Source organism: Aspergillus glaucus (genome assembly GCF_001890805.1).
Source record: "Aspergillus glaucus CBS 516.65 unplaced genomic scaffold ASPGLscaffold_21, whole genome shotgun sequence".
NCBI lineage: Eukaryota > Fungi > Ascomycota > Eurotiomycetes > Eurotiales > Aspergillaceae > Aspergillus > Aspergillus glaucus.
Genome location: NW_019170473.1, coordinates 302,730 through 328,738, shown reverse-complemented (window position 1 = coordinate 328,738; position 26,009 = coordinate 302,730). Strand labels below are relative to the sequence as shown.

General features: G+C 49.3%; 9 protein-coding genes across 9 annotated transcripts; 5 read left to right on the top strand and 4 right to left on the bottom strand.

Moving 5' to 3' along the window:
- Positions 1 to 105: 105 nt before the first annotated feature.
- Positions 106 to 1,280, bottom strand: ASPGLDRAFT_806630 (uncharacterized protein). The gene is made up of 5 exons (XM_022550080.1): positions 1,059 to 1,280; positions 848 to 993; positions 593 to 782; positions 492 to 530; positions 106 to 432 (listed from the first exon to the last, which is right to left on the bottom strand). The coding sequence occupies exons 1-5, from the start codon at positions 1,240 to 1,242 to the stop codon at positions 398 to 400; spliced, it is 594 nt and encodes a 197-aa protein (XP_022397644.1). The 5' UTR covers positions 1,243 to 1,280; the 3' UTR covers positions 106 to 397.
- A 171-nt stretch (positions 1,281 to 1,451) lies between these two features.
- Positions 1,452 to 4,357, top strand: ASPGLDRAFT_133805 (tubulin gamma complex associated family protein; the record flags this gene model as incomplete). Its single annotated transcript, XM_022541242.1, has 2 exons — positions 1,452 to 1,572; positions 1,623 to 4,357. The coding sequence occupies 2 exons, from the start codon at positions 1,452 to 1,454 to the stop codon at positions 4,355 to 4,357; spliced, it is 2,856 nt and encodes a 951-aa protein (XP_022397643.1).
- Positions 4,358 to 4,409: 52 nt separating this feature from the next.
- On the bottom strand, positions 4,410 to 7,644 carry niaD (nitrate reductase NiaD). The gene is made up of 7 exons (XM_022547414.1): positions 7,139 to 7,644; positions 6,989 to 7,088; positions 6,673 to 6,931; positions 6,388 to 6,623; positions 6,115 to 6,338; positions 5,441 to 6,064; positions 4,410 to 5,389 (listed from the first exon to the last, which is right to left on the bottom strand). Exons 1-7 carry the CDS (start codon positions 7,383 to 7,385, stop codon positions 4,497 to 4,499), a joined length of 2,583 nt encoding a protein of 860 aa, XP_022397642.1. The 5' UTR covers positions 7,386 to 7,644; the 3' UTR covers positions 4,410 to 4,496.
- Positions 7,645 to 8,293: 649 nt separating this feature from the next.
- niiA (nitrite reductase niiA) lies at positions 8,294 to 12,097 on the top strand. The gene is made up of 9 exons (XM_022547413.1): positions 8,294 to 8,553; positions 8,604 to 8,754; positions 8,808 to 9,347; positions 9,397 to 9,479; positions 9,529 to 10,044; positions 10,100 to 10,302; positions 10,349 to 10,821; positions 10,874 to 11,031; positions 11,081 to 12,097. Exons 1-9 carry the CDS (start codon positions 8,378 to 8,380, stop codon positions 12,078 to 12,080), a joined length of 3,300 nt encoding a protein of 1,099 aa, XP_022397641.1. The 5' UTR covers positions 8,294 to 8,377; the 3' UTR covers positions 12,081 to 12,097.
- Positions 12,098 to 14,176: 2,079 nt separating this feature from the next.
- ASPGLDRAFT_28588 (MFS transporter) lies at positions 14,177 to 15,835 on the top strand (the record flags this gene model as incomplete). Its single annotated transcript, XM_022543771.1, has 3 exons — positions 14,177 to 14,344; positions 14,406 to 14,485; positions 14,542 to 15,835. 3 exons carry the CDS (start codon positions 14,177 to 14,179, stop codon positions 15,833 to 15,835), a joined length of 1,542 nt encoding a protein of 513 aa, XP_022397640.1.
- Positions 15,836 to 19,219: 3,384 nt separating this feature from the next.
- ASPGLDRAFT_178003 (L-rhamnose mutarotase) lies at positions 19,220 to 19,782 on the top strand (the record flags this gene model as incomplete). Its single annotated transcript, XM_022542916.1, has 3 exons — positions 19,220 to 19,447; positions 19,509 to 19,645; positions 19,699 to 19,782. The coding sequence occupies exons 1-3, from the start codon at positions 19,324 to 19,326 to the stop codon at positions 19,780 to 19,782; spliced, it is 345 nt and encodes a 114-aa protein (XP_022397639.1). The 5' UTR covers positions 19,220 to 19,323.
- A 469-nt stretch (positions 19,783 to 20,251) lies between these two features.
- Positions 20,252 to 21,728, bottom strand: ASPGLDRAFT_133497 (uncharacterized protein; the record flags this gene model as incomplete). Its single annotated transcript, XM_022541216.1, has 3 exons — positions 20,252 to 20,709; positions 20,762 to 20,822; positions 20,874 to 21,728. 3 exons carry the CDS (start codon positions 21,726 to 21,728, stop codon positions 20,252 to 20,254), a joined length of 1,374 nt encoding a protein of 457 aa, XP_022397638.1.
- Positions 21,729 to 21,809: 81 nt separating this feature from the next.
- On the bottom strand, positions 21,810 to 23,029 carry ASPGLDRAFT_50918 (kinetochore subunit FTA4 family protein). The gene is made up of 4 exons (XM_022547412.1): positions 22,829 to 23,029; positions 22,595 to 22,763; positions 22,475 to 22,537; positions 21,810 to 22,416 (listed from the first exon to the last, which is right to left on the bottom strand). The coding sequence occupies exons 1-4, from the start codon at positions 22,992 to 22,994 to the stop codon at positions 22,098 to 22,100; spliced, it is 717 nt and encodes a 238-aa protein (XP_022397637.1). The 5' UTR covers positions 22,995 to 23,029; the 3' UTR covers positions 21,810 to 22,097.
- A 271-nt stretch (positions 23,030 to 23,300) lies between these two features.
- On the top strand, positions 23,301 to 24,384 carry ASPGLDRAFT_50917 (HAD family hydrolase). The gene is made up of 2 exons (XM_022547411.1): positions 23,301 to 23,490; positions 23,545 to 24,384. Exons 1-2 carry the CDS (start codon positions 23,437 to 23,439, stop codon positions 24,280 to 24,282), a joined length of 792 nt encoding a protein of 263 aa, XP_022397636.1. The 5' UTR covers positions 23,301 to 23,436; the 3' UTR covers positions 24,283 to 24,384.
- Positions 24,385 to 26,009: the final 1,625 nt, after the last annotated feature.

The following is a 26,009-nucleotide window of genomic DNA, read 5'->3' as shown; positions in this document are numbered from 1 at the left end:
TAGCACTTGAGATGCTTGTCATTATACTTTTTTAACGTACCAGTGAAAAATAGACATGACAATTAAACCTTACTGTGTACTTCAGAATATATTGAGAAATGACAGGTGCCCCACTGCCAATTGAAAATGAATCCGTACAAACCCCGAGAAAACGCCGTCTAACACCTTTTTAAGGTATCTCGATCATTATTGCAACTTAAACAAGGAATCTCAACGTCGCCGCCCCGTCCTTCTCGTCCCTGTCCCTGTGCTTCTCCTCGACCGTGACGTCTGAGCCCTTGTACTCCTCGGATTCGGAGAATCACCCGCTTCCTCTTCATCATCTTCGATATCACTGTCATCTTTCGCGGCGTCCGACGCGTCCTCATCAGCTTCTTCTTCTTCTTCGGAGCCATCTTCATCGTCGACAATAGCTGCGCTTTTTCGGGATTCCTCAGCTTGGAACCGCTTTGCGCGTGTCCCGCGTGTTCCTGGGGGACGGCCGCGGGTGCTCTTTCGTCCACGGGAGGGTGCGGGGGAGGAGCGTGCTTCTGTAGGCGAAGCCAATTAGTAAAGAATGACATAAACAACTTGTAGAAAGGGGAATAGATACCATCCGTATCAGCCGCGGTGCTCCCTCGTCTCGACTCTGCACGGCCGCTCGTAGGCGACACAGACTCCTCTGTCGCCAATCTCCTCTCAAACATCATATAACCGTATTCGTCATCGGGGAGTTGGAAGGGACAATATCGTTCGCTCGAGGGATCGCCGTCATCCGCGACATCTGATATTAATGAATCCTCCTGTCATAGTCAAACTCCACCGTCAGCAACGCGCAAGCAATTGGACAAGAGGCGGACACGCTTACCCGCTCATCCAGCGCTGGAAGATTGTAAAGTGTGTTGAGCTTTCTCCATATGCCGGGGATTCGCGTGTGGAGTGCGTTCGCGGGCGCATAGCCTTGGGTTTTGAGGAATTCGGAGATTGCGATCATACGGAAGTGTTTGTGCATGCCTTGAGAGAGAAAATATTAGCTTCTATGGCCGGCGCAGTATCTCCTTAGTAGTAGTAAGCCGTACCAACTGGTTTCCACTTGATAATGGCCTTCAGTAAAGCCGTCTCTTGCTCGTCCGTCCAAGGGTCCGCGACAATATCGTAATCCGTCTCTGGCTTCGCGCTCTCGCCCGAAGCTGGCGTAGCAGATGCCTGTCCATTCTCTGTCTCCGAAGCTTCCGCAAGCTTAGGCTTCTTCTTCGGAGGCATATTGACGATGTCGTGGAGTGAAGAAGTGTAGTGTTTACAGCAACAGTTTGACCGCACGGCGGCGTCGGTTTCCCGAACAAGCGGTGGCCCGTGCACGGGATTGAAGATGTCCTAAACCTATCCGGGACTAGTGCGGCGTGTCGCGCGTTGTCAACGCGAACGTTGCGATAAAGACTTTAGACCATTGAGATAAATGGCTACTCCCTGGCATGATGGAGGGTGACTATGGGATAGATCCCTTTTCTAGTGAGAATTTATGGCGGCTCTCCACGTTTACTTTGCAATCGCTGCAGCCATTGGAGGCTTTACCGTGGAACGAGGAGTTACCTGGTGAGTAGTCAACGGTCGAACTGAACTCAGGAAACTGACGACATTGGAAGATCTGACAGATGGATTCTTCAAGAGCTCGGTCGGTTTGTTTGATAGCGAGGGTGACAAGTTACATCAGCTGGATATCTTGGGAAACGAACTCGTCGGCGAACCTGAACAGTTACTCGAGCCTATCACCGATTCATCGAGCGAGACCCAATTCGACGAGCATGCTACCGATCCTCACGATGATACCTACAAACTGAAAGACGATATTGGGTTACTCGACCGTCTGAATGGGGATTTGAGTTACAAGCCGCCGCTACAATCATGGGAGACTTATCACAACCGATCGCACCGTGAACCGGTTTCCGCATACTTTAGCGAATCTGGGGCGAGGGGTTTTGATGCGGCATTGGAACACCATTCGGCGAAGAAGAGGGTCAACATTGCGGGACGACTGGTTCGAAGCGATGTTTTCTTCCAGGCTCTTATCCGTCTTGGACTGGGGTGGGGTTCCGCGTTCTTTCGCTACAACGTGGAGGCAAGGAAATTTGAGAAAGCGTTGGACGATGTGCGCGTCTCTGGCGTAAGTCTTTCGATACTCAACCAGATCACAGGCGAACTGCTCCAATGTGGAACGGACATGCAACGAATACGGGCCTTTGTTCGCAGCACCTCGATCAAGAAGGCGAGGCTGTCCACTTTGTCGACTTTCGCTAGCACGACAGCTGTGATTATTTACACCCTTGAAATACAATTGGCAAGTCAGTCGAGACACGCGGTATCAATACTCCAGATCAAGTCCCTGTTCTCGCGAGGCGGCGAATTGGTTAACGCTCTGGCGGGCATGGTCGATGCAGCTGAAAAGGTTTCATCGGATGCTCTGGTTATGTCCATTATTATGCAGGAGGCTGCATATCTATCTCATAGATTCGGTTGGATAGAGAATCTGATGCGCGAAGTGGTCGTTCGTGTTACTGAACCTTGGCTCGGGCATCTGGAGGCCTGGGTCGGACTTCGTCCGGAAACACCTGTATTGAATGAATTGCTAGTGGGAGGCAAAGGCTTTGCGGTGCTGGAACGGCAGGAAGAGAACGGACGAGTCAAGACAGGCCCTGCGAGTCAACACTACAAATACCGGTCTGATCAAATGCCTTCTTTTATTCCCGACGATCAGGCACTATTGATCTTCGAAAGTGGCAGAAGCTTGCGACTCCTCAAGCAATCTCATCCACAACATCCTCTTGCGAATGATATGGTCCACAATGCTGAGCCACCGAGGCTTCGCTGTGCGGATTCTTGGACCGACATCGAGAGGATACAGTCGAAGGCCCACGAGTATGAATCGCTACTCCGCGCAGAAATACTCAAGTACAACCGCGGCGAGCGTGTTGATCCAGACGTTAACAGAGGTAGCACCTCTGAAACCACCAGAAACGACGATCCCGGCAGTCTTGAGGGCATATACGATCTATATGACATGGATGAGCAACGCACAACCGGATTATTGACCGACCCTGACTCCCTGCAGAAAGATAAAATTAGTCTCCTGAGCTTTGACGTCGGACAATTCGAAAGCCATGATAGCAAGTTTGGACCGGAGATGGCCTCCTCGCTCTATCTTTCATTTGCACCACTCCTTTCATCGCAGGCGCTACTAATTGACTTCTCATGTCTTCATGTGCTGTTCAAAGAACACAAAATTAGAAACCACCTTACGCTTCAATGGAGGTACCAACTCCTCGGTGATGGGTTTTTCGTGTCTCGCCTCTCCCATGCTCTCTTCGACCCGGAGATGGAAAGTGGTGAGCGAAAATCGGGCATCGTACGCAGTGGCGTGCACACCGGTCTTCGTCTAGGAAGCCGTGATACATGGCCTCCGGCAAGCTCAGAGCTGCGCTTGGTGCTTATTGGACTACTCAGTGAAAGCTACAACGCGGCGGGTGGCTCGAATGACATGGACGATGCCCAGCATCATAGAGAAAAGGAACTCCCTGGTGGCTTGAGCTTCGCCATTCGAGAGCTGACCACTGAAGAAATAGCCAAATGCAAGGACCCGAACGCCATTCAAGCGTTGGATTTTATCCGTCTCCAATACAAACCACCAAGTGTTCTGGAGATAATCATCACCCAACAATCCCTCGACAAATACGACCGCCTCTTCAAGCATCTCCTCCGCCTACTACGCATGGTCTCCGTCGTCAAATCCATCGTCCGCGACTCAACCGCAAGAAACTCCCTCTCGGGAGATACGCACAATGTATTCCAGAAATTCCGCATCCACGCGCAACACTTCGTTCTCGCCGTCAGTGACTACTGCTTCCACGTCGGCGTCGGATCCACCTGGAAACGTTTCCAGGATACCCTCTCCCGAATCGAATACTGTCTCGATCGCGGTGATATTGACAGCACCATTGAAGCCGCACACTCAGTCCCTAGACTCCGCGATTACCACGAAGACATCCTCGACGAGATCCTCTTCGCATTATTCCTTAGCAAACGACATGCGCAAGCTGCCAAGTTACTCGAGAGCATCTTCGGGACAATCCTTGTCTTCGCGCCTATCTCAAGAATGGATGGCATGAAGGGTGTGCGACAGGAAAGCGAAGCTACTGTTTCTCATCTGTACATGACTTTCAGGAAGCAGGCTTCTGCTTTTGTGAATTATTTGCGCGGACTAGATGGGAGTACGGGGTCGGCGAAGTCAGTTGGGAAGGCTGATGCAACGTTTGCTACGCGTTCAGGGCCTACGGGTGTTTTTGATCATCTTCTTTCCCGGTTGGATATTAATGGTTACTATTGACGACTGTGATGAGATAGTAAAATCATGAATTTACATTATTTCAAACTGATACCCAGTACAATTGTCCAAAATATTTCCTGCAAACGCCAATCCTTATCCCATCGTTACTCATAAACCAAGATTAAATAGTCGAAGTCGATCAGAAGAAGTGCAAACTTGACTCATCCCATCCCAACCCCAAAAGAATCTCCTTCGCAGACTTCTCCATAGCCCCCGGCCCACAAATAAGCACCATACTCTCACTATCAGCAGGCGCATACTCCCTGAGAAGCTCTTCCGAAATCCGCCCTCGCCTCCCACTCCAACCATCCGACGCCTTGCTCAGCGTATGAACAATCTGGCACTTCTCCCCATCCACTACCTCAAACGCATCAAGCTCGTCTCGACAAAGGATATCCTCCTCCTGTCTGTTCCCATCGAGCACGACGCAACTCGTCGGATCGGATGTATCCTGCATGACAGCGCGGAGGACCTGGAAGATAGGCGTGATGCCTGTTCCTCCACAGATCATCTTGAACGAGCGGATATGGCGCTGTTTCCCGCTTATGAGGACTTGTCCATTTCCGAGGTACTCGAAGCGGCCTGTTGGGCCTTTACATTCGATGATTGATTGCAAAGGGAGGGCTTCTAGGGCCAGTGTCATTTTTCCGCCGGGTATTGTGGGTGTTGCGAAGTAGATCTTGACAAGTAGGTCGACGGATCCTTCTTTTTCGGTTTCGGAGATGGGAGTGTATGATCGGATGATTGATTCGCAGGTTGATGGGTCGGTGACTTTGATCATGAAGTGCTGGCCGATGGGGAGGCCTAGTTTTTGGTTCTCGTGCTCGAGTTTCAGGGTGAAGATGCGGGTGTCCCAGGAGACCTTTTTGATTGCCGAGAGGGTGGCTTTTGTCCATGAGCGTGGTTGGAGGAATGTTGGGCGAGGTTCGGTTGATTCCTCTTGGGGGGTGGTGTTTTTTAGGGCGGCTAGGTCTGCTGGGTTTAGTGTGCCGACGTGGTAGTCGGGCATCATTTTCTTTGCTGTTTCGCTGTCTGTTGTGTGTTAGCAGACCATACTTCGGTCTAGGGTACCAGGTTACTCACGAATTTCGTTGAAATCATCAGAAACATCCAAACCAGCAGATGATATGATACTCTGAGCACCACCGGGATGGCCCTCCAAGAATCCCGTGCCATCATACACCTCCCCATTGGCAACGAACCAAGGCACGCCTTTAGCACTCTGGCTCTGCAACTCCTGCAGACTGATCTCATTATTCAATCCATCCTTCTTCATATTTATCTCCTGCACCGGCTCCGGCACCACCGGCTCCTCGCCTTCCTGCCTCTCACCCCAATTACCATTCGACAAATCACCACCAGCCTTCTTAACCCGTTCCATCCACCCCCCAGGCAAAACCGGATGCGACGGATGCTCAAACTTCAAAACACCATCTTCCCTCATAATAGAAACCCGGAACCACGGGTTATTCATCATCCCCAGAACCGACCAGTACATATCGCGTGGTTGAATAGCCAGGGATTCGTCCATCGCGCGAACAAGGATGGCAGAGCTATTTTCGAGCTCGGGGACGGCAATGTCCAGGGACCAGAAACACCAGCAGAAACATGTTTCGCGCCAGTGCATGTCGACTTTGCCGCCGAAGAGGTTGCCTTCGAAGTCGCGGTATTTGTCTTCGGCGTATTCGATGTTTGCTAGGCGCCAGGCTGGGTTTGTTAGTATCGGATGGGTGAACGGGTTTATGGGGGGGACGTACATTTGCCTTTGTCGAGGGAGATTTCGACTCTGGTGATTCGTCGTCCGCCACCTGCGTATGCGTAGCCTTTGGCTGTGTATTTGGGGCCGGCTGATGAGAGTTCTAGTTCTTCATTGTGCTGGGGATATACGGCGGCAGAGTTGACGTTGAGGTCGTAAATAGCGTATCGGTCGTCTGTCCACCACTTTGGGTTACTCGATGCTTCGTCGGGGGAAACCGATGTCCTGTCCTGTGTTAGTCCGTATACTCCAATTCAAAATGGAGTGGACATACGGCAACACTCTGTTATCATGAATATGGTACCAGTTGTCACTAGGGGCGTCGGTGAGGATCAACCTCTTCAACCACTTGACACTTCGGCCTCCGATTTGACCTGGTACCACGGCCCTCAAGGGACGGCCGTGATCCGGCCGGAGATCCTCTCCGTTCATCTTGTGCGCAAGCATGATTCCTCTGTTAGAATCCATGGCCCAGTTCAATTTAATGGATGTTCCATAGTGGCCATTGGGCTTCATAAATTAGCATCTACCATACCCAAAGACAACAATCTAAACTTACCAGTTTATCCGCACCCTCCATGCACAGATACTTAGCCCTCCGAAGTGGCTTCGCAGCCTTCAACACATCCGCCATCATCGGGCCTGTGAACAGCGCCGTCGAGAGACCGGCAGGACCCCATGAGAAACCTTTTGACTTCCGTACTATGTTTTGTTCTTTCCGTCGGTTTCCGGCGCAGACGAGGGTGATGGGGGATGTGATTTGGTCGAATTGTTGCAGGATTTCTCGGAACGTTAGGGTCAGGGGGTTCTCGACGAGACTGAGTCGGTTAGTATTGAATTTATGGTGTGGAGTATGATATGGATTGTGTACTGACCCTTCAATCGAGATCTCCCAGTTGGGAATGTCTTCGTCGCGGACATAAGGTACTGGGCCATGGTTTCTGACATAGAAGAGCTCCGGCGATGTTAAGAAGCCTTCTCTTAGTTAGCTTCAAAAGCAGCACCCAGGGCCAATGGCAACACACCCTCCTTATACAAAGCCGTAAGCGGCGGCTCAACATTGAACGGATGAACACCCGTCAACCTGATAAGACGCGGATCCCGAGGAACATGTTCGTCCGGCGTCCCCTTATCAGCGCTCAAAATCTGTGTCGGATTTTTCGAAGGAGGAGGCAAGGGAATATCCTGAAATTCGGGCGATGGGGATGCTTCGAGACGGATCTGGTCCGGAAAGATGGACACTGAAGTCTCTGTCTGGACCGTGGTGGCCATTATACTGGTCCAGGACAAAGGATCGAGTCTGACTAGTCCGGATAAGGAGTCAGGTCAGGGCTTGTATATATACCCTGGGTCCCGTGACAAGGAGGTAGAGTAGGCAACTGAGTCGGGGAATGACGATTGTTATTCGAATGAAAGTAAATCAAATCGAGCAAACGGCGACTGGACGCTACATTTTCAGAGTAAACAAGCTTACCAATACGGATACGGATAACTAGAGTATCCGCCGTTCTCCATAGCCATAGTTGGCCATACCAGCTTACTCTGTACTCCTTACAAAAGCAGAATCTCCGCGGCCCGGAATTTGAGACGGCATAGATAATGTTAGCCAGCTTCACGGGTTATCGCAATAGTCACACAGCCCTAGCGTAATGGCAGAAAGCTTGGCTAAAGGACCGAAAGTATGTCTCAAGGCCGAAATAAGCTAACGACGAATGATCGCAGGATCGGCCACACCTCCCTGGAATGCGGGATTTTTCGGGGAGCAATGAGATTCAATCGCCATGTTACACCTCAATATTAGTGATTCTTTTTGTTTCCCAACTTATTCGTTACCGGTCGTGGCTATGGTATCGTGTCCGGCCCGAAAATAATTATGGAGCGTTGTTTATCTTCCGGAACGCCGACTCAGGATCCGCCGATAAGCCACTAACTACATAGCAGCTAAACAGATCTCCGCGGAGTTGCTGCAGTTGGTCTGTGTCAGGGCATGTTTCTGATAACGGAGACTAACGGGGAGCACAGGGACTCCCTTGTTAGGGCTTGTGGTGGCCCCTTTTCGCCTCTCACAGTGCATGCGACATCGCTGATTAGAAACTCGCATTTGTCGATTCGATAGAATCATGGCTTGATAGTCGCCGCATCCCGGTAAAATGCTGCGTCACGTCGGTCGTGTGGCTTGATGTATATGAGTAGAGGGGGTCTCGTGTGCGCGTAGAAGCTGTCGTACTGCAGATTATTCAGACACATTTGACCCCGCGATCATAATGCCGTTGCTCGATGGGTTAAGAAGCCACAGTGGTGTTGCTGGCAGCGTTAGCCATGATGTTTCCCATGTGGAGGATATTCATACCGAAAGTGTAGGAAATGGCTCCCTGAGCCATGGCGCCCGACGGCAGAAGATCGTGGTTGCGGGATTGGGAATGGTGGCTATTTCGTTCATGTTGGTGTTATGATGTGAAGGAAAGACAATGGTGAACTAACTGTGTCCAGTGAGAAAGTCATCAAGCAAGACGCTGAACGGCGCCAATTCGACATCCTTGTGATCGGTGAAGAACCTCACGTCGCATACAACCGTGTCGGCCTCTCGTCCTTTTTTGAGCATCGTCAGATCGAGAATTTATATCTCAATCCCAAGGAATGGGTAAGCTTTGCGGACAGATCGGACATGATGGCAACTTTCTGACAGATATCTAGTATGGCTCATTCCCAGACCGATCATTCGATTACCACCTCAATACCCGAGTCACCGACATCTACCCCGACGACAAGACAGTCAGAACTTCTACCGGCGACGTAATATCCTACGATACCCTCGTCCTCGCGACCGGCTCCGATGCCGTTCTCCCCACACATACCCCCGGCCACGATGCCAAGGGCATCTTCGTCTACAGAACCATCCAAGACCTAGAGCGCCTGATCGAATTCGCATCCCATCATAAGGGCGAGACGGGTGTCACAGTTGGAGGAGGCCTGCTGGGATTGGAAGCTGCCAAAGCCATGACCGATTTAGAAAACTTTGGGAGTGTCAAGCTCATCGATCGCAACAAATGGGTTTTGGCTAGACAACTCGATGGTGATGCGGGTACGCTAGTTACGCGGAAGATTAGAGAGCTTGGGCTTGAGGTTCTGCACGAGAAGAGGGTGCGACTCATCAAGACTGACGAAGATAATAATGTGACGGGAATTGTGTTTGAGGATGGTGAAGAGATTAGTTGCTCTTGCATATGTTTTGCTGCACGTCACTTCTTCATTCCTGAAGATTTCATCGCTAACATCCTTCCAGATCGGTATCAAGCCGCGTGATGAATTAGGGCCTGGAGCTGGCATCCAGCGCGCCGGAAGGGGTGGTTTTGCCATCGACGAGAGGTACTTTACCCATGAAGCAGTTCCCTCAGCTCATGCTGACTTCTTCTAGGTTACAAACATCAGTACCCGGTATTTACGCCGTCGGAGAATGTGCCAGCTGGGATAACCAAACATTTGGCATCATCGCGCCCGGTATCGAAATGGCCGATGTTCTAGCTTTCAACCTGACGAACTCCGACAAAGAACCAAAACTCTTCAAGCGACCTGATCTCAGCACAAAATTGAAGCTGCTAGGTGTGGATGTCGCTAGTTTCGGCGATTTCTTCGCAGACAGAGATGGACCGAAATTCGTGCCGGGCCAACGACCAGCTCTCGAAACGGAGCAGAGAAATGGAGAGGAAGAGCCTGTGAAGGCCCTTACCTACAAGGATCCGTTTGGTGGTGTCTACAAGAAGTATCTCTTCACCATGGATGGGAAGTACTTGCTCGGAGGAATGATGATCGGAGATACGAAGGACTACCTCAAACTGAACCAGATGGTCAAGGCCCAGAAAGAGCTGGAAGTACCTCCCAGCCAGTTTATTCTCGGTGCTCAGAACGGTGGTGAAGAGAACGCAGATGATCTGTGAGTACCCATATATCCAATCTTCTTTTCCTGGTACTAACGGTGATTGAAACAGAGACGACGGTACTCAGATTTGCTCGTGTCACAACGTGACAAAAGGCGACGTCGTTGAGAATATCCAGAATGGCACATGCAAGTCCATCGGCGAGGTCAAGTCGTGTACCAAGGCAGGAACTGGCTGCGGTGGTTGTATGCCTTTGGTCCAGTCGATCTTTAACAAGACGATGCTTGATATGGGACAAGAAGTGTCTAACAACCGTAAGTGCCCTGGGCCTATGATTGTGGCTGTTACTTACTCGCCCAGTGTGCATCCATATCCCCTACTCGCGAGCTGATCTCTACAACATCGTCGCGGTCAAGCAACTGCGAACCTTCGTCGATGTCATGAAAGCAGTCGGCAAGAACCCAGACTCTCTTGGATGCGAAATGTGCAAACCCGCCATTGCTTCCATTCTTTCGAGCTTGTTCAACCAACACATCATGGATAAGGAGCTCCACGATCTGCAAGAAACAAACGACCGATTCCTCGCCAACATCCAGAGAAACGGCACATTCTCCGTTGTGCCACGAGTCCCCGGTGGTGAGATCACTGCAGATAAGCTGATCACCATTGGCCAAGTGGCACAGAAGTATGGGTTATATTGCAAGATTACTGGTGCTCAACGGATCGATATGTTCGGTGCTAAGAAGCAGGACCTTTTGGACATTTGGACAGCGCTTGTTGATGTTGGTATGGAGAGTGGTCATGCTTATGCTAAGTCTCTACGGACTGTCAAGGTATTTATCTCAGCCCATCTCTCTAGGAGATGTCAAACTGACATGTATACAGAGTTGCGTTGGAACTACATGGTGTCGCTTCGGTATCGGTGACAGTGTCGGCATGGCAATTCGACTAGAAGAGCGATACAAGAGTCTTCGGGCGCCCCACAAGCTCAAGGGTGCAGTATCCGGCTGTGTAAGAGAATGTGCTGAGGCACAAAACAAAGAGTGAGTCCGACTACCACCGCAAGTCCAGCATTTATACTAAACGTGTCAGCTTCGGTCTAATCGCCACCGAAAAAGGCTTCAACATCTTCGTAGGAGGCAATGGAGGCGCAAAGCCCCGACACTCCGAGCTCCTCGCAAAAGACATCCCACCAGAGCAAGTCTTCTCCGTAATCGACCGCTACCTCGTCTTCTACATCCGCACTGCAGACAAACTCCAACGAACAGCCCGATGGATCGAGAACCTACCCGGCGGAATTAACTACCTGCGCGAAGTGGTACTCGACGACAAACTCGGCATTGGCGCCGAACTCGAGCAACAGATGCAAGACCTAGTCGACGGGTACTTCTGCGAATGGACAGAGACAGTTAAGAACCCAGAACGCCGCAAGTTCTTCCAGCAATTTGCCAATACGGATGAAACCGTCGACACCGTCGAAGTCGTCAAGGAGCGTGGCCAAAAGCGTCCCGCGTACTGGCCCAAGGATGCTCCCACCAACGAAGACTTCAAGGAACACCAGTGGTCCAGCACATCGTGGCAACCCATGATCAAGGCAGACTACTTCTCCGACGAACACCCACAGATCTCGTCTGCCAACGTCAAACGCGGAGACACACAGCTCGCTGTCTTCAAAATCAAAGGCAAATACTACTCCACCCAACAAATGTGCCCCCACAAACGCGCATTCGTCCTTTCCGACGGCCTCATCGGCGACGACGACGCAGGTAAATACTGGGTTTCGTGCCCATACCACAAACGCAACTTCGACCTCAACGGTGAACAAGCAGGTCGTTGCTCAAACGACGAAGCCATGAACATCGCCACTTTCCCTGTCGAGGAGCGAGATGACGGCTGGATTTATCTGAAACTCCCTCCTGTCGAAGAGCTGGACTCTTTGCTGGGTACGAAGAAGTGGGCTGTGAAGAAGGAGGAGTCTACGGATCCGTTCCAGAGGATGGATAAGAGGTATAGGGGTATGAGGGGGAAGAAGGCGGGGGAAATTGAGAGTAGTGGGCAGAAGGGTGTTCAGACGAATGTCATTGATTGGTAGTGGCTCGTGGTCATGGTTTCATGGCGTTTATGTTTGTTTTTGGTATTGGGTGATATCACGCAGCATGTAATTATTCTTCTTAGCAATGAATCTCAATGATGAAAATGACTATTAGTAGTATTTCCATGTTGACTTAGACCAATGACTAAGAAATCCCCGCAATGCCAATTTGGCACCTTTTGGAACAACACGTCCAAGTTTGCACAGGAGTCTATATGCGTTGAACGATGCTCGAGACCACGATATCCCAGTGGCCAGCAGCAAATGGCGTCGTCCCCCTTATGTCTATCAATTCCATTTTCATTCTGATTGGGAACAACTTGTCTGTAAAAGCACTTGTGCAAGCCTCGAATGTCAGAGAGTTGCATGTCACAAATCTGCCATCGGGAGAGACGACAAACATTTCATGAATGCTCCGTGATAACTTCTCTGCTCGTTTGTCCGAGATGTCAAGCTTCGGTTTTAAATAGGACATTTATGATTGCGTCATGAGATTGTCGTATGGGCTTAAAACATCTTTATTGCTTGTAGATATTTGAGGCATATCATACTTCCCAAGTGCCTGCTGTCACGGGCTCGGAAACTAGCAGATAAAACGAAGAATATTCATATATAGACTAGGTAGCCCAACGACGAGAATATCGAATCTGGGGAAGAAGAAGAAAAGGAAATCTATCTAGGCGATGAACGGTCTTTATAGGCATTTGTGTGGTGCGGCTTAAGCCCTTGTTTGCCCACATTGCTTGTATGGCATCGTTTGATATGTTGGCGCTGTTTGTCTGGCGTTGAGCCGTTGAGCCGTCACACCTGCAATTACCATTGCCAATTAATAGATTCTTTCCGCTGGTTTCCCTTCTGATGTCTCATGTATATACGAGAATGGAGAAAAGAAAAAGCATGTTTGAAATAGTGATCAAGGAGAGTCCTATCATAAAGGATGGATAATGTGGCCAGGCTATAGAGAGTCTACTTGTAGATTCTTTATCATCCACTCACAGCTTGGATGGATGGTGAAGTGAATAGTCACTCTGCCATCCTCCATACTCTGAAAGCATCTTAGGGTCACTGCCATCACGTGCACTACTCAACTCTAATTGGTTCACAGTTCATATCTCCCCGTATCTCTCACTATCTTTGCCTTTTCCAACATCTCAACATCGACTCGCCAGAGATACATGGTGGAGACCACCTTATCTTGTAGACGATCCACCGGCGGCTCCATCGCAGGATATAAATAATCGCCACCGTCCATCGAGTTCAGTATTTCCGCGGAGGTGTCTTTGACAGTTCTTATTACTCTTAGGTCCAATGAAGCGCCCGAGAGTTATCGGGAAACCCCCTATGGCCCACTATCACTGACACCGGCCGTTCTCGGGTCCAGGTCCGGGCATGGCTGACGCATACTCCGACGGAACGGTCGATAGTTCGGTGAACTTAGCTTAGTCGGTCTTATCTACGGTTTACCACCCGATACGATCTTCCCCGGGCCCGGTCTATCATATCTTATCTTCGGTCGTTGCGCGTGGGCCATGGTGCATGCTGCAGAGCTCAGACAGCGTTATACTATGATCGCTGAAATCAAACGGGTCTACGCTATGGACCAATCCTGGGGATCTGGTTTGTCAAGACCCGACAAGGTGACAGCGGACGAATCAGAGGAGATCGAAAGATTGGGGTCTGGGGAGAGATAGGGTTTGTGTTACGATTTTCCAAAACAGACGAATTGCTGACAGAGTCTGGTTGTGGATGGTCTGCTGGCGATTGTCTGGACAGGGTCGGACAGGATGCTCGCTGCAATGACGGCTTGGTTCGAGATAACTGGGGGTTTGCGTTCCGGTGTGTGAATCATGGGATATCCAAATGAGTTGGGTTATCTCTTAGTATAGGATTCTCGGATGAGTTTCAGGCTCTATATAGAGCTGCCGTTTGCGCCTTGTTTATATGCTTCCTCTTTCAGGATATCAATATCGTCAATATACTCCGCTTAATCCGAACATAGCATCTCCGTGCAGTTACCTTACCCCTATCTCTCTTGATATTTCTCCGCGGCCTATACATCCTTTCATACAATTGACAGAAAAAGTGGAACGTGGGCAATGGACTTTGTGAAACTGCTTTTCATTTCTCCAGAAGTCAACCCCAGTAACCGGAAAGCCTTGTCGATTCCCGTCTTCAACCCCTTTGACAGGTATGGCCGTGTTTTCACGTTCTCATGGCTGGGGTTCATGGTTGCGTTCCTCTCGTGGTACGCATTTCCGCCTCTGGTATGTCTCAATGTTCTCATCTCGTGTGGATTTGACAACCGCTGACATGAACATGGTATAGTTGACGGCCACAATTAAAGATGACCTGGGCATGACCCAGCAACAAGTTGCAAACTCGAATATCGTTGCTCTCCTCGCCACGTAAGCTCCCAGGAGACAAGAGACAAGGACAATGAGCGAGTAACTAACCCCCGCAGACTCATAGTCAGACTCATCGCCGGACCACTATGCGACCGCTTCGGCCCCCGTCTTGTCTTCGTCGGTCTTCTCCTCTGTGGCTCCATCCCAACTGCCATGGCCGGCCTCGTCACCAATCCTCAAGGTCTGATCGCACTGCGCTTCTTCGTTGGCATTCTTGGAGGCACATTTGTCCCCTGCCAGGTCTGGTGCACCGGGTTCTTTGATAAGAAGATTGTTGGAACAGCCAATTCCTTGGCTGGTGGTTGGGGAAACTCTGGTGGTGGTATCACATATTTTATCATGCCTACTGTGTATGACTCCCTCGTCCATTCCCAGGGTCTCGCGCCACACAAGGCATGGCGAGTCGCCTATGTGATTCCATTCATCATCATCGTGGCCCTGGCTGTGGCTATGCTCTTCACTTGTGACGACACGCCCATGGGCAAATGGTCCGAACGCCACATCTGGATGAAAGAAAACAGTCCCCAGGCCGCCAACGCGAACATCGTCGATATCACCTCCGATAACCCCTCCAGCCGCACATCCGGTGCACCCTCTATCAGCCAAGTCGTTGCTGTCTCCGACGTCGAAAAGAAAGGCGCAGAAACCCCCAACAACAACATCGACACCGAAGCTCAAACAACAGGACAGGTTGGCATCCTCGACACAACCACAACGCCTCCGACCCCCTCCCACAAAGAAACCCTCAGCATCATGTTCAGCCTTTCCACCCTCGCCGTCGCAGTTCCCTATGCCTGCTCCTTTGGCTCCGAACTCTCGATTAACTCCATCCTTGGCGATTACTACGCTCAGAACTTCCCCTACATGAGCCAGACCCAGACAGGACAATGGGCCGCCATGTTCGGATTGCTGAACATTGTCTGCCGTCCGGCTGGCGGATTTGTCGCGGATCTTGTGTACCGGTATACCGAAACAGTGTGGTCGAAGAAGATCCTCCTCGTATTCCTGGGCGTTATTATGGGAGCTTTCCAGCTTGCGATGGGCCTTTCGGATCCGAAGGACGAGGCTACTATGTTCGGGCTTACAGCCGGACTGGCGTTTTTCTTGGAAGCGTGTAACGGGGCAAACTTTGCGCTTGTGCCGCATGTGCATTCGTTCGCTAATGGCATTGTCTCCGGTACTGTCGGCGGAATGGGAAATCTCGGAGGTATCATCTTCGCCATCATCTTCCGGTACAACGCGAGCCACTATGCGCGTTCATTATGGATCATTGGGGTTATTTGCATTGCTGGAAACATGCTTCTTTCTTGGATCCGGCCTGTGCCTAGGGGCCAGACAACACGGTCATGATTTCTTTTTGATGCACATGTTTTGGGTCTTCTTCTATTTTGGTTAGCATTGGCGTTTGGATTTGTTTCTGTTGAGATGGATATGGGATATGTACGGAGTCTGGATGTATTTTAGTTTTAGGTTATACCAGGAGTTATTGAATGATAGTTGTCATTAACAAAAGCTAGTAGATGTGCTGCCCCAGGTTGACCGCATCACATTGACATAAACCTTTTACCAAGATGTTCATCGTGTCGCCTCAACATATTAAAACCAATTTACCTGGCAATATGGGTAAATCCAATATTCAAAAACGGCGCGAAAACTGTCGAGCCATATATGCCGAATCTGTGCGCAAATTACGCGACGACCTACGATCTACGCATCTCTGCAGCAAGGTCTCGAAGTCAAGGCCCTAGTTACAGGAGCTCAACGTAGACCTCGGGGATTTCAGTCCATATGATGAAGAATTTTTGAATTCTAACAAATTCTTCTTCGAACCCATGCTATCAACCACCGCATACTTGGAAAAGAAGAATATGGATCCCTGGAGATTGATGAGTTTGATCCCAACAAAATCCCTACGACTAATCAAGAGTTTATTGGCATGAATCCGCATGAGAGGGCAACAATGCTGTATCAGTACTTTGAGAACCAGCTTTTCTACCTTCCAAGGCAGAATATCTTCAAAGGCCGTGGGAGCTTGGTACACGATGCAATGTGGGATCTAATCACGTACGTACAAAACCTGAGAAGCTTATCAATTATGATGCCTGAAAATGACTGAGAACTATAGGATTAACCATCCATTTGTTCCAGATGATGATGATGGCTTGTTACAAGGCATGACATATGGCATGGGAGCCAATTACTCCTGGACCACTGTGAAAATATTTAAATACTTTACAGAGAAAGAGTCTGGGATTATATACCAGCCCCATATTGGTCTGATTACTCTGCATGAGGAAAATGGCGATGATGAGACACTGCTTCTGGGAGAGCTGGAGAGCTGGCTGCGCTGATGCAAGCAATCCATAACCGGCTTGCCCAGGACGAATACAAGCATACATCATTATTTCCAGTGAGATGACACTTGCTCCTCTATCCTTTTCTATATAAATCTCTACGGTCTTCTATAGGAACATGCTGACCTATAATGTGCTAATGATATCCTTCTTTGGTCCCCAACACGGCCGCATCATCCAGGCAAAATATAACGAATCCGGGAAACTCCAGGTGTGGAAGACTAAATGCTTTAACCTTATGACCAATAATAATGAATATGTCAACCTTTTCTTGTCCTTCATCATGAGTAAACCGCGTATGGGCGTGAAGCTGGAGTTTCCGGAGTCATGAGGTTCTATGTTATTGGACCAAGGAAAATGTGGCACTATGAAAGATGAAAAAATTAATGACAATGGCGGGCCGCTGGTTGGGTTATGTATCTGAATTAGCCAGAGCTTTGTGAACTTGTTCCAATAATCCAGCCGGTGGACCTGCATGTTGTCGCCGGCAATACTGTGTTTCCGGCGATATTGACAAGTCTATCCAAGAGAGTCGAAATAGGAGTAAAACCATAAGTAAAATAGATAAGGAAGAACCAAGAAGACCTAAAAAGGTTCCCTCCTCCGGCAAATGATTGAATGGCTAAATCATATCCAACACAGAACAATGTGAGAATGAGACAAAACAAAAGAAAGATCAGCCCTTCGTCTGTCTCGGGGTCGTGTTTTCCTGTCTTGAATCAGATCTGATCGGATTAAAGGGAAGCCCGCTTCCCCGATTCACTGCCGTCGTTTTGGTCAGGAAACTCCCATTTCAAGCCCACATGGGGTCAACGTCCATGAGATCCACGCCGAGCTTTTGGAGTTCGGGGTTTAGGATCTGAGTTGTGTAGTTTGTTGCATAGCTTATGCACGGTTTTTTCATACGAAGCTCGATGTTCTGCGCGGCGCTTGCGTATCCCAGCCGTTGATGTCTTTCCCATACGAATATGGAGATTGTTTGTAAGGTTAAGGCAAATGATACCAGTGAATGAATCTTAAATGTGAATCTAAAAGGATCTATGTCTCTTTCTATCTTTCTTTCTCTTGTCACCATCTATATCTTTCCTTTAAATGGTTTGCTTTGCACTATGTTGCTTCTCTCCTCGCTTACTTTCTGAATCTGTCCTCATCAATGCACAATACCCAGAACTATGACCCTGTCTAGTATCTACCGCGATTGGGCAGACGCCGCTGGAAATGAGCGAATCTCGGATGATTCCTTTGCCATGCTGAAAGAAATGGGGTCAGAGTCGAGAGTCACAAACAGCCAGTACGGTTGCTCCGTGCTCTCTGGCCTGCCCTGCAGTCCACAAATATGCCCAGGCACCTTCTGGGCTGAACAACTATCAGCCTTTCCAGATTCTTTTGAATGAGGATTGGGTATGGCCCTTGTGACCTGGGAATTTTTGAGATTGCGAGAAAGGAAAAGGGTTATATTATATGGACACGGAGTGGTTATCAACTACCAAAACAACGGAGAGGGACGTTGTTACTGCAGTCCTCAAAGTCATTATCCTCAAGCACGCGAGAGCTTCAGCGCGTATATCTCAGGTAGAGTCGAAGCAAACTTCCATTTCAAGTTCTCATTGACAGCCACAATGATGGACTTTCACGTCCTCGACGTCTTGAATGCCAATGGTTCCCTTTTTGTCGATGGCCGAACCAATCTGTTAGACAGAGTACATGGCCAAGCGCATGAGCCTGGGGAAAACGCAATTCAATCCAGCAACGTACACAGCATTGGTTGATGGCTACTTCAAGCGAAAATGAGATCCCAATATCAAAGGACTAGTTGAAACGAAAAGAGGCCGGGGTCTCTTTCCAAGAGACTGCGGAAGTAGTCGCAGTATTGACGAGGAAAGTCCAAGAGCATGGTACAGGTGAGCACTTCGAAAATACAACAAAGCAACGAACATTAGCTGACAACAATAGAGCAGCACAGCGTACACCTCCAATTACATGGAATATCTGCGTGGACGGAAGGCCATTATGGCTTAGAACGACTACATGCGAATGCAAAGGTATGGTGCGTGGCGCATATGCACCAAGCACAGATCAAACAGCTAAGCTGTTGCTTGCATCTTAGCTCTGGGCAGTGGAGAAGCGGGGGAACACGCGGTTTAGCATATTATGGAGAAGCTTGACGAGGGTTATGGGTCTTTCAAATTGAGTTTTTTGGGTTGTTCTTTTTCTCCAAGTTTTGCTCGGGTTAAAGCATCCCGAACTATCGTGAGGGGATACTACAAATTTTGATCAAATAACTATGTCTCCAATTCCAAGGATATAAATAATCTAGAAAGTCTATTGTCCATGTCATTTTGGGAAATGCATTGAGCTCTATCTGCAAGTTAAGCCACAACCATACGCGAAACGAAAACCCTACACAACCAAACGCCCCAACCTTCACTACAAACATCAATCCGAACCAAAAGAAACAAGAAACCAGGCTAAAAACATAAGAAAATGGTCCGCCGCATCGCCCAAATCGTCCACCTCAAGCCCTCCGCCGTCGAAGCCTACAAGAAATGCCATGCAGCAGTCTGGCCCGAAGTCCTCCAACAGATCCAAGACTGCAACATTACGGATTGTACTTTCCATCATTACAATCTCGTGCTGAGAGGGAATTTACTGATTAATGGCGCTGACAGACTCGATATTCTTCGATAATGATCGGACGATTTGTGCTACATTCAAGTGGGTTGGGAGTGATTGGGGGGGCGATATGAAGCGGATGAGCGAGAATCCGAAAGTGAGGGAGTGGTGGGCTATGACGGATAGGATGCAGGTGTGTTCCTTTCGTCTGTTTCTGACTGTGTTGAAGATGCTGACTTTGCGTAGGACAGTCCTATCCCCGGTGCTGTGAGCAGTGCAGAAGGCCCCGGGTGGTGGAAGGTATTGGATGAGGTGTTCCACACGGATTGATCTACGGACGGGATAGAATAGCTCACAAACTTTGTTCATTATGGATTATTTTGTACATGGAGATATTCCGCCGCTGCTAGCAGTCAGCAGGAAAATGAATAGACCCAACCATCGACAAGAACACTCGGATATCCAGACAATTCCGAGACTTCCGGATCGCAGCCAGCATCCCGAATATCCAGACTATCCAGGGACGTTCCAGAACACGAAAGTTCCGGACATCCAGACGGTTCAAGGACGTTTCAGATCGCAGCCGTAATCCAGATATCCTAGACTTTAGGGACCTTGCGCAGGTACAGGGAGAATGACAGCAACTAGTGTACACAAAACATAGATTGGGGTATCTTCACCAGGAAAATCTTGAAAGAAATTCGCTCAAAACGGCCTGTCGTAGAAAAGAGAAGGACTTTTATCGTAACTCGTGGACGCTCACAAATATCGTCGTGAGGTATGGCGCTCAAGTTGCCCTTTACTCAACGCTGGGCGGAACACCCTTCAGGATCTCCCAGCCGTACTCTTCCTCGGGCTTCTCCGGCTCCATGCCTAGGGCGTCACGGTAGGCGCGTACCTCATTCTGAAGGCCGGCAACGACACGGATAGGCACCTCTTCCTCTTCGCAGCGGAGTCGGTACGCGGTGCGGATCATTTCAGAGCATCTCATGGTCTGAGCGTGCCAGTAATCGCGGTCGAGACGACTCTCAAGATGAGCGTCACGCTCGGCCTGAAGAAGGTTGTTGTACTGGCGCTTCTGAGCCAGGAAGTGCAAGTTGTTGTTTTGGCAATAGTTGCGGATTTGCTCAACCATGGTGCCGACCGCGGCCTCGTATTCACCGATCAACTTGGCGTTCTCGTCTTGCTCGTGCTTTAGAATCTCGACTGTGCGTTTTTCTTTGGCGAGGGCACGTTCGAGTTCCGCAATACGGGCAGCTATTTTCATCAGTTCCCTATCTATAATGAGTTCGGTCAAATAGAAACTCACCACTGATCTCGGTACTGACTTGCTGAATACTGGGGGTCGTGCCTTCGGTAGCAGCACGGTTCTAAGTCGCTGTCAGTCCAGTCCTGAATCGGTAGGGGTTATCTAAACATACCATAAGGTCCTCCGCACTCGTAACAATGTTCTTAGTCATATCACGGTTGTTCTTGAGCACATCACTCAACTCCAAGACCATATCGTACAACTGCTGGAGATCCATCTGATGGCCAGCGTTCATCGGAAGACCACCGTTCATACCAGGCATGGCACCACCATTCACCTGTCCAGCCGTATGAGGCATACCTCCCGAAATCGACTGACGAGGAACGTTACCAACGTTGTTGGGGTTCTCCACGTAGCCCGAGAACATGCCCGAGCTGGGGCTGCTTCCACTGTTCAGAGACATATTGGCACTCTCGAAAGCCTGGTTCAGCTGCTCGAACTGGGGATCCGAAGAAGGATTCTGTCTGGGTCGGGACTGAGTCTCTTCTTCTGGGACGATAGAAGGAGTAGATTCAATTCCCAACACTTCCCGTCGAAAACTCTCGAGATCGGCGGGGGTTACGTGTGTGGAGCGACGACGGTGTCCACGCCTCGGGTTCGGACGCGGCAGACCAGACTCGTCGAAGACAATGTCACCTCGACGGATGGTTGCGAATCGGTCGGGGTACAGATGGACGCGAGATAGGGTGCCCTGAGGACGCGGAAGAGGGGTCTCAGAGGACTGCTCACGCGTTCTCTGAGGCTGGATTTCAGGAGTTGGTAGAGGACGACGCTCGGAATCACCAATGGCGTTATCCACGCGAGCGATAGAAGAAGAACGACGACGAATAGGAGGGGCAGATGAGGAACGAGGAGACGAGGAGCTCGAGACGGTTCCTGAGGAAGCCAACGGGCGGTGGGCCGGTGCAGAACTCTGTCCCTGGGAACCCGTGACTGAGGCGGTGAGAGGGGGATTATGATTCTCCATGATGAAAGGGTGGCTGTTATGGCTATCACAGTGAGAGGTGGAAGAGGAGAAATTGAGAAAGGAAGATAAAGAAAGTGTCACTGCTTATTTTTGTTTTTTTTATTGTGGGCAGTGCTGAGCAAGAAAAGTGTGTGTGGATGTTATTTCCTTCACTCCTCGATCTCAGTTACTGGAAGCTATTCTGGGGGTGCTCTTCTATCCCTTGCACTGTTTAGGTATGGAATTGCTTTTACTTAGGACGTGTCTGCTGCTGTACTGAGGATATCATCGCTTACATTCAACAAATGTCATGATAAGTTGTCGTTTTCGTATGAGACAGCTTGTGCATAGTTGCAACACCCAAAACGTACATTCCCCGTTATTCCCACATCATGAATCCAGATCAAACAGTGCCTCCAACTTCTGGTTAGACCCGGTCGGGTACGGGCCATTCTCAGTCTGCGAAGAACCATCACTTGGTCCCTTCTTCTGCCCAATCCGACCTCCAACCCGAGCAACCAACATCCTCATCTTCTCCAGTTCTTGTGCCAATTCTCCATCTCGAGTAATCAGGTTCGGTTGGATATTCCGCTGTGGTTCCAGGAATGGTTCCAGGAGGCGTTGTAATCGTCGTAGCTCATCCAGGCGTCGCTGTCGCTGCTGTCGTTGCTCATTAAGTTCCGTAAGACGTTCTCGTAGCTGTCGATACCTGCATGTCTTGTCGTTAGTCTGGAGAAATTATAACCAATAACATCGCTTATCCTGACCTCATGCGCTCTTCCTCGTTGGCAGATGGGTGTTCTAGGCGCGTCGATAATTTCGCGATGTTCCTAAGAGAGAAGAAATGTCAGTTGACAGTTGGTTGTATTTCAGCCATGCAGACGTACAGCTGATTTGACAGGTCCACTGTCTTCTCGACTCCCTTTTCATTTGAACCCAAGCTGTGCGCCTCCTGGCTAACGGCAGACCAATAGAGACTTGCGACCTGCTGCGCGACATGATGAATAGCCTGCGAGGAATAAACGATGCGATTATGCTGCTTCAGCGTCGCATTTACTTTTCCAAGTTAGCCTAAGCCCGGACAGCATATAATAACCAAAATTTGCAACACTCAACCGCACCTTTCTGCATAACATCCTCAACCACCTTATCGCTCAGATCGGCCTCCTCCGTTTCCACCGCATAATCCCGCCAATTCTCCGCCGGCTCGAGGGACTCTGACAGGATTCGCACCTGGGCCCGGATAAAGGACGCTTTCAATTCGGAAACTGTGCGCGTCGAGTCCATGGCCCCATCTCGACTGCTGTTTCTTTCCTGGAGATTGTGTCAGGCGCTGTTCATTCGGGCATGGCTTGGCGCGTCGTGATTTTCTTATCGATAAGGTCACGTGGGTTTCCTGCGAATGCCGAGGGTAGCTGAGCGAAGTGTTTCTTGATATAGAGTGTTACAGGGGCTGGGTTAACTAGAGTATCCAATTGTGATTTGCAAATTTGCCGTTAGCCATAGTTTCATCACTGTCCTCGGCCGACACGGGATAGTTGACCTTATCTACTCGTTACCCCAGATATATATATATATCTAACCTCGGCAATTTGGGTAAACCGAGAGCTCCGCAAATCACTTCGATCTCCCTACTTAAACTTGACTACAGGAGCTTAAATTATCAAATTCACTACATTTTCTACACAATAGCAATATCCCGCAGGCAGATTTGAACCAAACGCCTACAATGGCGGAGAACAAGCAACCCGTGGGCCTGCTCTTCGATATCGGGGGAGTTTGTGTAAGCGCTCTTACACCAATGCCAATTCAGAAGAGAGAAACTAATGACATACAGGTGGTCTCCCCCTTCCAAGCAATTCTAGACTACGAACTCGCCCAAAATATCCCCCCAGGATGGGTGAACTTCAGCATCTCCCGAACGTCGCCCCACGGCAGCTGGCACAAGCTAGAGCGCGGCGAGATCAAAATGGACGCCGACTTCTTTGCCAATTTCAACAAGGACCTACGAAGGCCAGACCTCTGGGAGCAATTCAGCGCTAGACTACGACAGAACAAGGCACACGGTACTGCCGCTGCTACGTTCCCGCCGATGCCAGAAGTGGATGCGGAATGGCTTTTCTGGGAGATGATGCGGATATCTCGCACGCCGGATCCGTACATGTTTCCGGCGCTGAAGAAGTTGCGGGAGTCGGGGAAGTTTGTTGTTGGGGCTTTGTCTAATACGGTCATATATCCTGAAGGGCACGCGTATAATGAGGATGCAATTGGGCTTAGGTCGCAGTTTGATTTCTTCATTTCGTCGGCGCATACGGGGCTCAGAAAGCCAGACCCGAAGATCTATGAGGCGGCATTGAAGGAAATGGATGCGTTAGCGAAGAAGAAGGGAATTCGGGGTGCTGGTGCTTCGGATGTTGTCTTTTTCGATGATATTGGTGAGAATCTGAAGGCTGCTAAGAAGGCTGGGATGCGGACTGTTAAGGTCACGCTTGGGAAGACGCAGGATGCGGTTAGGGAGTTGGAAAAGATTACTGGGATTGACTTGTTGGAGGCTCAGGATAAAGCGAGGTTGTAGTTTCATCGAAACTGACCAATGGCATTTTAGATCTAAACAGTAATAACTAGAGAGGTTGATATGGAATACTTGTGAATAGATTAATTAACCTCTGAATACCAGATTGCCGTTTAAAGTAAACCGCAGAATTATGTTTTTGTTAGAGGAGTCGATACTGGGGAAGTCTTCTGAAAAGACAGTTCTCCATAATTTTCCCTTACTTCTTGTTAGATGTAGTCTGAAACGAATGTAGGGCGCATCATGCTCTTGTGGTATTGTTGTTCCAGTTGATTGGAACGTTACAATAGGCAACACGCTTCCTCGCATCTTCCAGTTAATCATTCACCCCGTTCAAGGAGCCGGAGTCTCTCAAGGGGTATCATCATCGGTACAGACAAGTCATTCCAGGCTGGGTTACATGACTGTATGCCCAATTCGATCTGCTGCGCGAGAAGAAGGCATTGTATGACCTCTTCAATGGGAACCAGGTTCACTGGCTTTAGAAAATTCCGCCTCTCGTTGAGGAGAATGATCAGCCAGTCTACCAGCGAGCCGTTGATTATTAGAGCCCCATATGCTCCGTCTTTCGAAAATACTCGCAGTGTTCACCGAGTCGGTTTTCTTCTGGGAGAATATCGATTCCCCACTTCGTGTCTGGGATCCAGAAGTCGACCCGCCTATCTGGCGTATCGGTCTCTAGTTGAAAGCCCTAGTTCTTCGTGCAATGCGCGGTAATACTAATCCTGGTAAGTTGCTTCGATTGGAAGTTTTTGGGGCGTCGTATGATAGCTGTCCCACCGAAAATTCTCGCAGCGTCTGAACACTCGAGAATATAGTTATCGAAAAGGGAACTGTTGGCACGGTATAGTACCTGTCTATGTATCTAAAGAGCTGGGTATTGTTAGTCGTTGTCCATTGCAAATAGAAACGGAAACAAGACCACACAACTTGCCACACCAATTTGCGGTGCCTCTGAGTGCAGGCATCCTTTTTCATAGCACTCTTGCACTCCCCGAAGTTTTTGCGGGATATTCTTGTATACCAGCTCTTCTCGCAATATGCTGACAGCTTCGGGTAAAGGGTATCGAATGAACGATTTGGCAAGAGACCTGTTCCCTCGGAAAATTCTTTTTTCTTGTCTAAGGTTTTGAATACGTCGACGTTTGAACTGTATCCATTTGGCGAAACTTCACTGTGGGCTGATATGCCCATTGAGATCTTGATAGGCCTAGAACAAAACGAAGGGCATTCACTTGACATATAAGCATAGAGATCACAGCCACGATGTCCCTGGATGCCCGGCTGTGATGGGAAATCAAAGATTCGGTACCAAGTTCAAGAATAATTCGACATAAATCATCGGCATAGAGCCTTGAGATGACATCGTCAAATTCTTCTCGTGTACTCCGTATAGTGCTGTAGTAATGGGGAATCAAGACACCTAGGAAACCGTGAAAGCGTAATCGAGTCTTGTTGGCGTACCTATGAGTCTTAGTGTTAGTATCCCCGTGGGAGTTAGATGTGCAAATTTGATCCATACAGTGCATGGCTGTATTTAATAAAACTCAGCCATATTTCTGAGCCTACGGAGTATGTAGTATAGGATTGAAACCTAAGGCACTAATAAAGCCAAAGATAAGTGTATGAGCAGCACATCCGGAGATATGACCCTGTTAGAGTATTAACCTGGTCCAAATTCTTATTGAGATATCTCACATTTCTCTCAGTAATTATTCCCAATATTTCTA